At 37.3% G+C, this 13,025-nt stretch overlaps 1 protein-coding gene and 1 long non-coding RNA gene across 2 annotated transcripts in view; one reads left to right on the plus strand and one right to left on the minus strand.

The window, feature by feature from the left end:
- Nucleotides 1-11,682, minus strand: part of tmod4 (tropomodulin 4 (muscle)) — a 13,677-nt gene extending 1,995 nt beyond the window's left edge. Inside the window, 5 exon segments of the mRNA XM_008323820.3 lie at nucleotides 1-42; nucleotides 3,281-3,400; nucleotides 4,085-4,241; nucleotides 5,278-5,448; nucleotides 11,612-11,682. The exon segment at nucleotides 1-42 is cut by the window's left edge and continues 5 nt beyond it. Of these exon segments, the coding sequence (XP_008322042.1) occupies nucleotides 1-42; nucleotides 3,281-3,400; nucleotides 4,085-4,241; nucleotides 5,278-5,379 (421 nt within the window). The 5' untranslated portion in view covers nucleotides 5,380-5,448; nucleotides 11,612-11,682.
- On the plus strand, nucleotides 1,836-4,444 carry LOC112487940 (uncharacterized). The gene is made up of 2 exons (XR_003051533.1): nucleotides 1,836-2,735; nucleotides 4,100-4,444. It is a non-coding gene; the product is annotated as an uncharacterized LOC112487940 (long non-coding RNA).
- Nucleotides 11,683-13,025: the final 1,343 nt, after the last annotated feature.

Genomic DNA, 13,025 nt, shown 5'->3' on the forward strand with positions numbered 1-13,025 from the left:
AGTACTGCTTGTTGCTCATCAGTGTGTACATGCCAAGGATGGCTGCAAAGACAGGACAACAGTAACATGTTATGAAGGCAATTAACACATGAAATATACAGTATGCTGGTGCAAGTGCAGTAGTGGTTTTGTCAAAATATATTTCACTGTAGGTGGGAATATTGTGCTGTAAACGTAAACACTGAAGACAAAATAAAAAGAAATAGCAAATACAGCAATAGTCGTATAAATGTGGGGAGAAAAATAACTCCAACAAAATACAAAGCTGTTAAAAACAGGAAGGAGATTTAAAGATGTAAAAATATAATGAATTTCATCTTCAGGCAGTGGTTTCCCAGAGAAACCTGGACTGGAAGGGTCACTGTACTGTTATAAAATAAATACTAAATATATCCCCAATAATATCCCCAGCACTTTATACACCTGAGACAAATGTTAGTACACATGTGAAATGCAACTTGAAAATATCAAAATCCCTTCATTTGAATTGGTTTTCAATCTGAATCCTAGGAATAAAATACAATCATGTTTTCGTGCTTTTTTATTTGTGGAATTCCATATTAATCTCACAATTCTGACATTTTTCCTGACGACTTCATACGCAACAATATCAGAATATTTTTTTCCTCACATTATATACCAGACATTAAAATCAGAATTCTATTTTTTCATTTTTCAGGTGATTAAAGCCATTAATTGAGATTTATTTTCAGAATTCTAAATACTTTAGTTTTCTAAAGAAGAAATTTAACTAGTTATATTTGCCTGATTAATCTAAAAAAGAAGAAAGAATTGGGTTTTCTCTTACACTCCTGTTGCTACATTCTAACACCAGCAGGGGGCAGACCTGCTGCTTTTCTTTTCTAACCTGCCAGAACCTCCTGGGCTCCCTTTCTTTTCTAACCTGCCAGAACCTCCTCCCTCCTTCCTGGGCTCCTGACCCTGTGTGTGTGGAAACATGGAAGGGCCAGCTGAGGAGAAGGAGACAGCTGTCTGATTGGAGGGTCAGGTTTGTGTGTGTGCGCGTGTGTGCTGCAAGGAACACACAGGAGGAAAAAAGAAACCTGTAATATCTGGTGTAGAATCTGAAAATATATATGTTTGTATGAACTCATTTTTACTTCTTTTTTTATTTTCCAGATAGCGTGTCTTTTTCTGTTTCTGTTGATTATGCATGCATGTTTAGTGTATGCATGTATAGTGTAACTGTAGTCCATCTATGCTGACAGTCCATTGGAACACATGAGGGTTACACAGTACAGGTATGTAGTACTGAAGAATAACTAAAAACCAGGATGAGCAACAGGTCAAAAATACAAGAAAACCCTTTTCTTCTTTGTTTATTTCTGTTCTACGTTTTAACTTTACGGTCTCATTATTTAGTATTTTGCAGTAATTATGTCCAAATTTCTGTATTTTTTTCCCCAACCATTCTCTGTATTATCTGTTTTGAAAGTGTGTATAACTGAGTGAATTCTAGTGGTGAAGTTACATGTTGTTGAATACTTCCTACCCTGGTGTTCCCATTCAGACATATAGGAGAATATACAGTAAAGCTACATGTAGTTAGTAAAACATGAAGAGGTATTGTAGTTTTTTTAACTGTTAATGCAGCCATCCAACATTTGTTTTGCACGCCACAAGAACCATTGTTGTGCATTAGCCTTCACTCGTGTGTGTAAAGTGTTTGACCAGGATATTTTATAACTTGGACTTCCATCATCTGGACTTTTAGAACACATTAACAGGACTTCAAATATGACTGTCTGTGTTCTGTGTGAACACATTAACAGGACTTCAAATATGACCGTCTGTGTTCTGTTATTGTTACTCTGCATCAGGGGTGGACAGGGGTGGACACCCTCAGTCTCTACTGACGTCCAAGCCACATACTTTAGGCTAACAAAAGAAGTTTGGGGTCAGTATTTGAACTTGATGTATTTAGATTTAAAAAAAAAAGTAATATACCTATATTTATAAAGTTCTCATTATTAAATAAAACATTTTATAATTATTAGGTAATTTAGAAAATGTCACAAATGACTTGACATATGAACACCAGCCAAAGGGGACTCAAATAACCTGGGTGTTTTATGTTTGGACAAGGAACATCCAGAATGAAGATGCCCAGGTCATTTGAACCATAATTATCATTTTGACATTTGTGAGACTAAATGTCTTTTGTCCCTTCCTTTTTGTGGTAATAAGACACAGATCTAACTTTGTGATTTTAGGATTATTTGATTATTTCACACCATTTTGACAATAAATAGATTTATTCTCTAAGGGAAGGATGGACAATTCTACCATTAAAAAAACACTTAAAACAGACAGCAGTCCCCCACCCATCTGTCACAAGCAGATACAGTATCTTAGCCCCCACCCATCTTCTCCCCTGGCAGCCTGGGGGCTTATTTATTTTTGTGTTGCTGAGTGTGGGGAATTGGAGCTCATTGCATGTCTGACCGTGTCTGTTGGTCCCAGGACTCAGTGATTGGGGGCCTCAGAACCGAGAGGGAAAACAACAGCAGTAGCTGTACGGAGAGATAACTGGGTGTATGCTGTATATAACAGAGCTCTGTATGTGGGTTAAGACACTGTGATGAGGTCACACTGCTGTGTGTGTTTGTGTTAATGGGTTAATAACACCTTCCGCCGGGAGGCAACAGGAGGACAGAGCTGTGATGTCAGCAGAAGAATACGTCTTAATTAGGATGAGCAGGAAAAAGTTAAAGGTGAAAATATTGACAATTTGTTTTATTTATTTCCAATTTTTTTTTCATGGATTTTCTTTCCTACAGATTTTTATTTTTTTTATTGTCTTGTATGCAAAGTCATCTATAATGGCAATTTTAATATATGTCTGTTTTTATATTCTTAAAAAAACCAAGTCTATTTAACAATCAGTATTATATGATACTGTTTGTTTATTATTATTATTGGACAACACGATATTGGACCACATGAACTCATAAACTCAGCTGTAAGGTGTGTCAGTATCGTATCAGTAAAAGCAACAACAATCCATAAACATCTAATCCCAATAGACCTTAACAGTGTTTTGAGTACCAGGGTCTTGGACCCACTGAGGAAATCACATGCATGTGAAGATGTTCCAGTTAGTGATGCCTGAATCTGCTGTTAAACAACACAGTCTTTACATCTTTTCTGAAAACTATCGTCGTCAAATGTATCAGTTCCTGAATATATTTGGCTTTATTACAGGCAGACAGTGAATCTGTACTGGTATAAAACTCTGAGCAGGTCACAGATTACTCACCTGCAATATCACACATCTCAGCATCAGTAGCGTTCTTCAGAGCCTCCTCCAGCTCTGGCTCCAGGGTCACCTGTTCGTGTATAGGAACCTCCGGCTGTTGCTTGGGGATAAAAGCTTTTCCTGGACACAGACCAAAAGAACAAATGTTAAAGAGAATACAGAAAAATACAAAGGCTGCAAAGCGAAAATCGATGAACCCTTGTGATTAGATATTGAATTCATTATTTCCTGTATTATCAGCACAGTGTATCACATTTACTGAAACTACAATAACTGTGTTGGAAACATTTTTGTAGATCACAAAATGGGGTGCAATTAGATAATGAGCACTTAAAATTAAAAAAATAATAATATAATTCTAAAGTGTGTAGTAGTAACCATATACTGTAATGATTAAATCATATTGTGTCATACAGATACACAAAATAATCAGTACCCAAACATATCATGTATATTTGAAGTATTTTCAGTTCATATGAATAAATATATATTTAATGTTTTTAATGTAGGTTTATTCAGATTACAGGAAAATATATATATTTTTTTTTTAACTTTTAAACATGGCAATTTCCTATATTTGGGGTACAATATTATTGATTCTGAAAGAGCTTTTAGCTAATATTAGGTCAAATACTTTTTTGGTTAACTGTTAGAAAATGATGTTAAGATGATTCGTTATGGTTTTACATCATATCATATATTAAGCTACCTTGTAGATATATATCTTGAGTGTCGCGTCACTTTTCTGAGTTTTATCTAGCTTATGGCTTTTATACTGCATATGTAGTAAAACCCTGCTCTAACCTTTCTTCTCCCCAGTGAAGGGCACCAGGTCTTCTCTCTCTGGACTTTCTATGGCCTCCTTCTCCAGGTACTGCATCAAAGCGTCACGGTCGTACGGCCCTGTTGGGCCTTTCTTTGTCTGGTCACGTTGCCGCATGCCAGCTGGCAGCATGGCATTCTGGGAGAGAACAAGAGGTCGAATGTCATGTTGATGTGACATTGATGACCAGTGAACAGAGATGACCAAAAAGGACTGTACAGACGGATTATGTGACCGAAAACAAGGAGTTAGAGAAGAGATTATTCAATGTTTTGAAATATCAGAAGATCTGCAAGAATGGTGGGAAAAAGAATAAGAAATAAAACTGGTTTTATTTCATTCTTCTCGGAGCTCCAGACAAACAACAATGTATTCTGTCAAAGCTGCTGTCAGTGGTGTCGTCTCTGGTCTGTTCCACTCACTGACATTCCACTTCCTTATGTCTAGGTTGCCTCATGAACACATTCAGAGTGTGGCTTATTTGTTCTCTCTCCGTCAGCCAAATCTCACATGTAAAGAAGCAGTGTTTTGGCAGAGTTTCCACTCCTGACTGGATAAATTGTGGTCGGATCCTGAAAGAGAAGTCTCCTACATTTAAAGCCACAGTCCTGAGACTCAGTGATCCTGAAAGAACTGGGTCACTGTGCAGACATTTAAGATCAGTGATGGATGTGGGAATAAAGACATCATTACAACAGATTTTTGCTAAAGCAGTGAGTGTGAGCTGTAAACCCCTGGTGGGTTTTAAAGGAATTGCAGTAGTAGGGACACTAAAGGTCAAAACAGACACTTTTACAACCAGTTTTAAAATTAGTCATAAGTAATAAATCAATATCCCTGGGATTTATTTAATCTGTTCTCTTTAAAGTGTCTGTACTGACTTTATCAGTTGTCATTTGATGACCTCTGACGCTCAAACCATAATGGAACTGTCATTTGATTAGGATAAGATATTATGAATTCGTTTGGTTTGGTGATCATAGTACTGCAGAATCCTGCCAAATCAAACTATTTAATTTCTAACGACGAGACATAAACTACTATAATTACAATTATTCATTTTTACTCATATAACTGGTGCAAACATCTTTGTTACCTAAAATTATCAATAAAAACTCAAGTAAAGAATTTTGCACATCTGTGAGTCTTTGTTAAAAAAAAAAAACCCACACACCTCTGGATCCATCTCCTGCAGCTCATAGTCCAACTGGTCCAGCTCCTCAGCACTGAGGCCCCTGAGGATGGCATCCTCGTCAATGTCCCTGGGGTCCGACATGGCTCCTGAGGTTCACGCACACACACACTCACTCATACACACTGCTGCAGACCCCGGCCTGAGAGGATGCTGTCATAAAAAAAGACACAAGACATCAAAAAAGACATCAGTGTCGTGTAGAGATCGGTGCTAAATTGTAATAAATCAAAGGAGGATATCAATTTTGAATAAATATTTTACACTGATTAACACTGTTTAATAATGTCCATTCATCTCCTACACCTTTATCATTTTGAGTGTTGTGTAGCTGGCTGGCTGGAGCTGATCCCAGCGGTCATTGTGGGAGAGCGGTGTGCACCATGAACAGGTCAACAGTCCATTTCAGGGTCATATATAGAAACAAATTATCATTTCTTTTTCTCACACTGATACCTCTGGTCAGTCCAGTGTGGACAAGAGATACACCCACACACAGAGAGAACGTGTAAACTCAATATAAAAACATTTAGCTAATCTTTTCAGCTAATACCGGGCTAACATTTAGCTATATATCTTTAACTGCATGTCACACATTATGCCAACCACTATTTCATAGGCTCCATCGAGCTTTCCTGGCTGCTCACTGCACATTTGAATAATGTGACAGCGATAATAATAGATGAATTTCCACTAATATACTTTCAGTTCGGAGGAGTATGGATGTCGCCTGCTGCAGTTTAATGTTAGCTTTATTTGTGACTTAAAACGTCGGGTCACCAGCCTTGAAAACTCGCCCTGTGACAATCGACAGACGGGAGTGGAGAAAGTGGAAAGAAGAGAGGAACAGAGAGCGGAGAAAGACTTTGTACTGTAACTCTAAACCCTTAGGTCACCAGGCCAAAAATAGCAGGATGGAGAGAAGAGCGGAGAGGTGGAAAGTGCAACCCCTTGTTTATCACTGACAAACATTCACTTGTACGGTAGTGGACCCACCCAAAAACTAATTCACACCCAAAAAACAAAAACAACACACAAACAAAACAAAACAGCCTCTTAGCAGCAAAACGAAAACCACTCCACAGAAATGTGGATCTCAACCAAGGAAATACCTCAGCGATAACATAGGGAAACCCCTGGGTCAGTGTATGAGTAATGTAGCTTTTAGGGTTTAAGACTTTAAGACCTTTCTTTTTTCAATCCAGATTTTATCCAAAATTGGCCACAGGAGAAACCATAACATTGTCCCAGGTCAGAATGAGCTCATAGACTTCAGAACTCATTAATCTCTGATGGAAAACTGTGTTTTCTCTAAATATTTAACACTAGCACCATAAATAGCATAACAGCTCAATTCAACAGGTGTTGTTTTTGTCTTTGTGAGCAAGACATCCCTACAGCAAATTAGGTCACGTACATTTTACTGGGAATAACCTGAACCCCTTCAGTTTTTAGATCTTTTCAAAAATATTGTCTGTTTTTATCTCAGTAAGCTAACTCCAGATTATTTTATTTGTTTACCCTAAATTACAAAAAAAGGTTTTGCCTCAAAAGCTTTGACACTTTGAGGCAAAACCTCAAAAGCTTTGACGCTACTAAAATCCTATTTATCATTCCAACAGTTCAGCCAGCTTTTCGTTTGCATAACGTTTGAATAATAATATAGTTTTAGGATAAAAAATGACAGCCTTAGTGCTTAACTGTTTGAATCTGCATCCTAAGTTGTAAATGCGGACGTTATGGCAAATCCCTACCTTATATTTGAATCATTCCATACAAACATTCTCCAACATGTTCTTATCACTAAAAGCTAAATGAAAATAGAGGATTGTTTCTAATTGTATGATTACAGTTTTTTGAATTTGTAAAATCTGATTCCAGTGACTAAATTGAGATAAAGTTATGATTATAGAAATATATTTATGTACTATACAAATGATGCCCCGCCCCCTTGCTCAAAACTCAGTCTGCTGTATGTCATTCAACAGTCAATTTGCTACTATTAGCCTCACACACATGCAGAGCTGGACAGGAATCAAAGCACACTGTAAAGCTCTACATACTTATCTTTTATGATTAAAACAATAAAATAAAGCATCTGTCTGGTCACTCAGTGTGTGTTTGTAGTCCACCTGTGTGGCTTTAATGTGTAAAGCCAGTCACACAAACTCCAGGTCACGTAGCAGAGTGACTGGAGAAGATGCAGGAGATTACGCAGATGAAGAAGAGAAGGAGACAGTGCCAAGGAACAGGTGGAACATAAATCTGTGCTTTTTAAACAGGAATAAGACGTCTCTTAAAGACAACAGCTCCACAAGGAAGAGAATGAAAACAGCCTAAAAATAGCTCAAGGATAGCCAAGGTTAGCCAAATATGTAGCAATTAATTCTAGTGTTTACTTAAGACAAGGTTATATGTTATAGGTTATACAATACAATTGTTTAAATGTATCAAAAACTAGGGTGAAATATCTAAGGGTTAGTTGACTGTGCTAAATTGGAGAATTTAGAAGTTAACTAGAGTTTTTTCTGTTTTTTTAACTTAGTTTTGATAGTACTGTAATGCATTATTTTTTAATTAATTTAAAATGTCACTAATATTTACTAAACTAAATGTCTTATATGCACTGCCTCTGCTGTGTTAAATGTGTGGAACCACCTGTACCAACAGCCGTGACTCTGACAAACAATAACAGATCATATCATTTCCCTGCAGTGAAGCCTTTGAGCCTCGCTTATTGTTGGCTGTAACACGAGACTCTTATCTGTCACTTGAGCTGCGAGTGATGGCTGTGACAACTGTATAACAGAAAATTGGAATTGTAGCACATTGTAACAGTTTTCCAACAGTCAACTGACACACGTGTTCTATTGTGCATATTACCTATAACAGGGTTGAACAAAGGGGTTTTGATGTCCAATCTGACACAGCCTTTAGAATGGGAAACCCCAGACTACAATGGACATGCACCGGGACTTAACAAGTGACCATCTGTTCCCAATGGTCCAGGTAGGATTTTCATATGCACTTAAACAAAGTGGGAGTGAGGGAGCACAGAGTGCTGTCAGAATCACCTGCTGCTGCTGCTGTAAGACCAGCTTATTGCCTGTTTTCCACTTAAAAATCCAAAGAAAATCTCCTGTACCTGCAGCTGATATTATTATCAAAGCCAAGACATGAGCTGGGTCGGTTTGGATTTTGCCACAGTGTGATTGAAAGCTCTAATTACAGATCAAAATACTAATAAAAAATGTGATCCTTGTGATTTGTTAACTCTTAATCTTCTTACACTTTTAAGTGACTTTGGGCCAGGATATCTTAAACTGTCTGGGGGGTAAGAAGCTGTTTTCCATTCTGCAAGTTGATGAGAGTTGATACATACAAATAATAACAACACGGTTCTATTGTAGCTGAAACCAAATATACTGCAAACAAAGACGCTGAAATGATGTAAAGAAATACTGTATATATGTCACAGGTTTAAATCAACTGACAAAACGGAAATAAAGTCTGCCCTCTGAGAGAGAAAAAAACAGGAAACACATGCAGGAATTCATTAATCAAACATGTCAGGAGAAAACAGGTGATTTCAGGGGAAATTTATTTTTTGTGACTACACCTTATGTGACTAAAAGCTACTATAATGGATTTAACAACAGACTCACCAAATAAATTATGTGAAATCATATTCCCATCTGCACTCTTGGCAGATGGGAATATCTGCCAATTTCTAGATCTCACGATATTTGATTTATTTTCCAGGCGTCAGTTTGTCCAAGACTCCTGGGACTTTCAGGAGACGTGTGTGAATGCAGTCCTATTATGTTACTGGCTTTGTTATTTGAATGTTATACAGGGATTTCCTTGTATCAACAAGTACAAATAAACTGTTCTTGCCCTGCTGCCTCCATCAATAAGCTTAAATCTATCATGTCTAGTGTCTAGATTTAGTAATCTTCATGAACTTAACTTACTTAAGACGTACAAAACACCGCCGCAATAAACCAACAGCTAGAGTTTCATTGGATTGATGCTGATTTTTTGCAAGTGCAAGTAAAAAATGGGTTTAAAAAGTTACATCTGACAATGTGATAAAGGCATTCTCATGGTCGTATCAAATTTAACAAATTTGATTTGTTCCAATGTTTACGCTATTTCTAATGTCCTTAGAGGCTGCAAAAAATTCTCAAATGCAAATGCATTAAAAACCCAATAAAAACCTGATTTGTCCCTTTAAGTGTTTTAAGTAGCTTGGACAGCAGGTGTGAATGCATGTTTTTATGAGTCTGAACCCATTACAGTGGTTTGGATTTCACTGTCCCAGAGGTCACGTTCTCATACACTGTCTTTCTCCCCTTCTGTACCACAGTGAATCTTTTTTACTTCAACCGTTTTTATTCCTCACTGGTGAGTGTGTGTGTGTGTGTGTGTATGTGCATGTGTGTGAGACACACCAGCACTCCTTTAACAAGCGAGCAGCCACCAACAGCTCATAGAGATTTGTCACCATCCCCAGGTCGTCTTCTCCACGTCTTACCGCCCAAGTGTAACATTCCAAATCAGCCCCCAGATTAATTTTAGCTTCACAAGTCAGCTGTGCAAGTGCTACTCAGCCTGAGTTGCTTTGTACGGAATCCAGTGCAGAACCATGAAGAAGCACGAAGGGAAACCTTTTGCTCCATAACAGAAGATTATTAGAGAATTTTCTTCTGTTTGTTATACAGCAGGTGTGTCCCAAGCCTGGCAACAGGGTTAAACATGGCACACATGTTTTTTTGGGGCCCAAAAATCCATACAATAAAAAAAATGTGAACATAAACTATATTTTAGCTAATCTAGCTATAACTCTGCTAATGTGAAGCCATCTTGATCTCACATTCAAATATCATAAATACAATACAGACACTGTTTTAGCTAGTGGTTTGTGCTACTTGAGCTTGAGCTTGAGCTATTAAGTTATTTATGCTGATTGAGGAAGGTGTTTGCAACATTTAGTGCTATTTTTTCTATATTCTCAATATTCATGAATCTAAATATTTTGTAACATAAAACATAAACCTACATAAAAACAACATTGCTAGAGAATGAATTCTGTCGACATTCAACAAAACAAGAAAAAAAAACGAGTATTTCAGTGAACATTTAACTAAGAATTCTGTCTCATATTTATTTATTTTTTTTTACTATTTTCTCGCTTGTAGCTATTGTAGCCTGTAAACTTAACGCTGTTTCTTCGTTATCATATTTCAGTAATATCATGAGGTGTCAGACTTATTTTAGGTTTTGTTTTTGGTTTTTTTGTGGGTTTTTTCTCTCTTCTTTAACTATTTAAAGCACATTTTGTTTGGCTGACATACTACCTTACCTGCATTATTTTTTAATGTTTTCTTTTCAAGATAATTATACTATATTATACTTATTTATTGCAGATAAATTATTTGTAAACCCCCATGTTCAAGGACATGCTGCTATTCTAATTAAATGTAATTGTATCCATTATTTGCTGCTCTCCATGTCCATATTCCATATTGTTAACATATACAGTCACCATCTGAAATTTCTTATGTGCACAAATACAGTGACAATAAAGGATTCTTGATTCTTTAAAACCTATGATCTATAATGGTGCATTTGTGTGAAACTTAATTACTTTCATAACAGTCAAAAAAACAACAATTCATCTTCGTTTAACCAAGACATTAACTACTTTTCCTATGACTGCAACTGAGCTAAGTTTGTTCTGAGGACACATCTACATCACCAGTAAACCACCTCATCTCTCTTCACCGTATGCCAGAAGTCCCTGAAAGACTATTCAGTTCCAGTGACACTAATGGATCCTGGAGCTGCAGGGTTACGTGAGGCAGATGGTCCACATTAACCCACAGTTCAAGTTTTCAAAACTGTTTCTGCAGCTTCCAGAAAAAAAGTTCTCTGTGATGAATGAACTGAACTCTAATGAGCAGATGCTGGAGAGATTAACCTCCACAGGCCAAACTGAAACCTTCACACTGTCTCAATTTTCAGCAGAAACCTGCAGCCAGCTTCAAAAACCTACTTCGAAAATCACATGAACATTACATTTAGCTGAGCAGTAGACATCTGCATAAGTCAGTTCAACATTCTGTTCCACAATTCTATGCAACCAAAACCACACTACAGGGTTTGGTTGAAGGTACGAGAGCACCTCCACCCAACCCGTCTCCTTTTCCCAGACAACCTGGACAGACAGATTAAAGCTGAGATTATCCCACACATTCCAGACAGGTCACCCAAAACTATAGAAAGGGACAGAGGGACACAGCCTCGTACCTACCTTCACAGGAGCACAGAGCTGTTGAACCACAGCCGATCGAAGGGAGAAAAAGTCTCTCTCTCTCTCTCTCTTTGCTGAGACAGAAATACTGATGGTACTTTGAGAAGTCAGCATTTTATTATTTTGGCCCTGAGAGGAAGAGAGAGAGAGAGAGAGAGAGAGAGAGAGAGTTTGTTAAGGCTTCGTCCTTCAATCACACTGTGCCGGAAATTGTACATAGAGAGACACTGCCATCTCGTGGCGTGGTGTAAATTATAACATTATCCTTTTTTGAAAATGTGACTACGAAGGTTGGTAAAACAAATCTAACTGAAAAAAATGTAAACAAAAACTTTTTTTCTCCACATACGCTTCATTTAAAGCTGGCTATTATTCTACTTTTGTGCCAATAAAATCAGTTGTATAAATAGAATGGTAACATGCTTTGGTCGATAAACCTCATTACGGAACACAGCTGGATATTTTACACTTGTGGACAGCCCCCGTTCTGAAAGACTGGTTTCTGTGCCTTTACCTTCAAACAGTAAAAAACTTTGGCGTGCTCCGCTCCCTGAAACAGCTGCGGGTTTCTGACAGGTAGCCGCATGGTGTTCGCGCATGCGCGGTGAGGCAGCGTATGCTACTCATGCAGGTGTGGTAAACCAACAGCACAGCAGGCTTCAACTGTAAAACTTATAAAGCTTTTGTAAAAGTCGAAGGGGCGTAACACATTTTAATAATTAAATCAGACATCCTATCTTTGTATAAATATACTTAAACTTATGAACTCACGTCAGTTGTCCTTGACTTTGTTTCATTAAAAGGATAAATATAGACCCGAAACTTTTGCCTTCCAAATTCACACTAGGCCGCACAAAAGTTCACAAAAATGCTGCTGCGATTGTCTTAAAGCCCAAGGTAAAAATGTAAAATGTAGACAAACAGAAGAGCAGTTGTATGGAGCTCTACCGCCCCCTGCAGGCTAATCAGACCAAGCAATTTTCAGTGGAGGCTTTGACTCTCCTACTGTATATCGGGTTTTTTTATATATCTTTAAGCTATGACTACGATATATACATGACTAACGTCAAGAAGTCTTTCTATACTTTCTGTTAAAGGACATTTTAGTATTTCCTTGTTCAACCCTTGGGCTAACTTTTAGTTATTTCTGAACCAAAACCAACTATTTACATTTCTCACCCATCATGAAACAATCCTTAGATCCTTATCCTAAATATTCCTCTTTTAGTTTGCTATAAGTCTCTAATACAATGTGTTTGGCTCAAATATTATCAAAAACGTTTTGCCAACACTTAAGCACAAAACAAACAAACAAAAAACATTTAACTAGAAACACAGTTTAACCTGAAGGCAGTGAAACAATTAGCTTAGTTCTACAACGTTTGAGACATTTTTACATGTTTTCTATTTTAAT

Source organism: Cynoglossus semilaevis, chromosome 13 (assembly GCF_000523025.1).
Source record: "Cynoglossus semilaevis isolate Cse_v1.0 chromosome 13, Cse_v1.0, whole genome shotgun sequence".
Lineage (NCBI taxonomy): Eukaryota > Metazoa > Chordata > Actinopteri > Pleuronectiformes > Cynoglossidae > Cynoglossus > Cynoglossus semilaevis.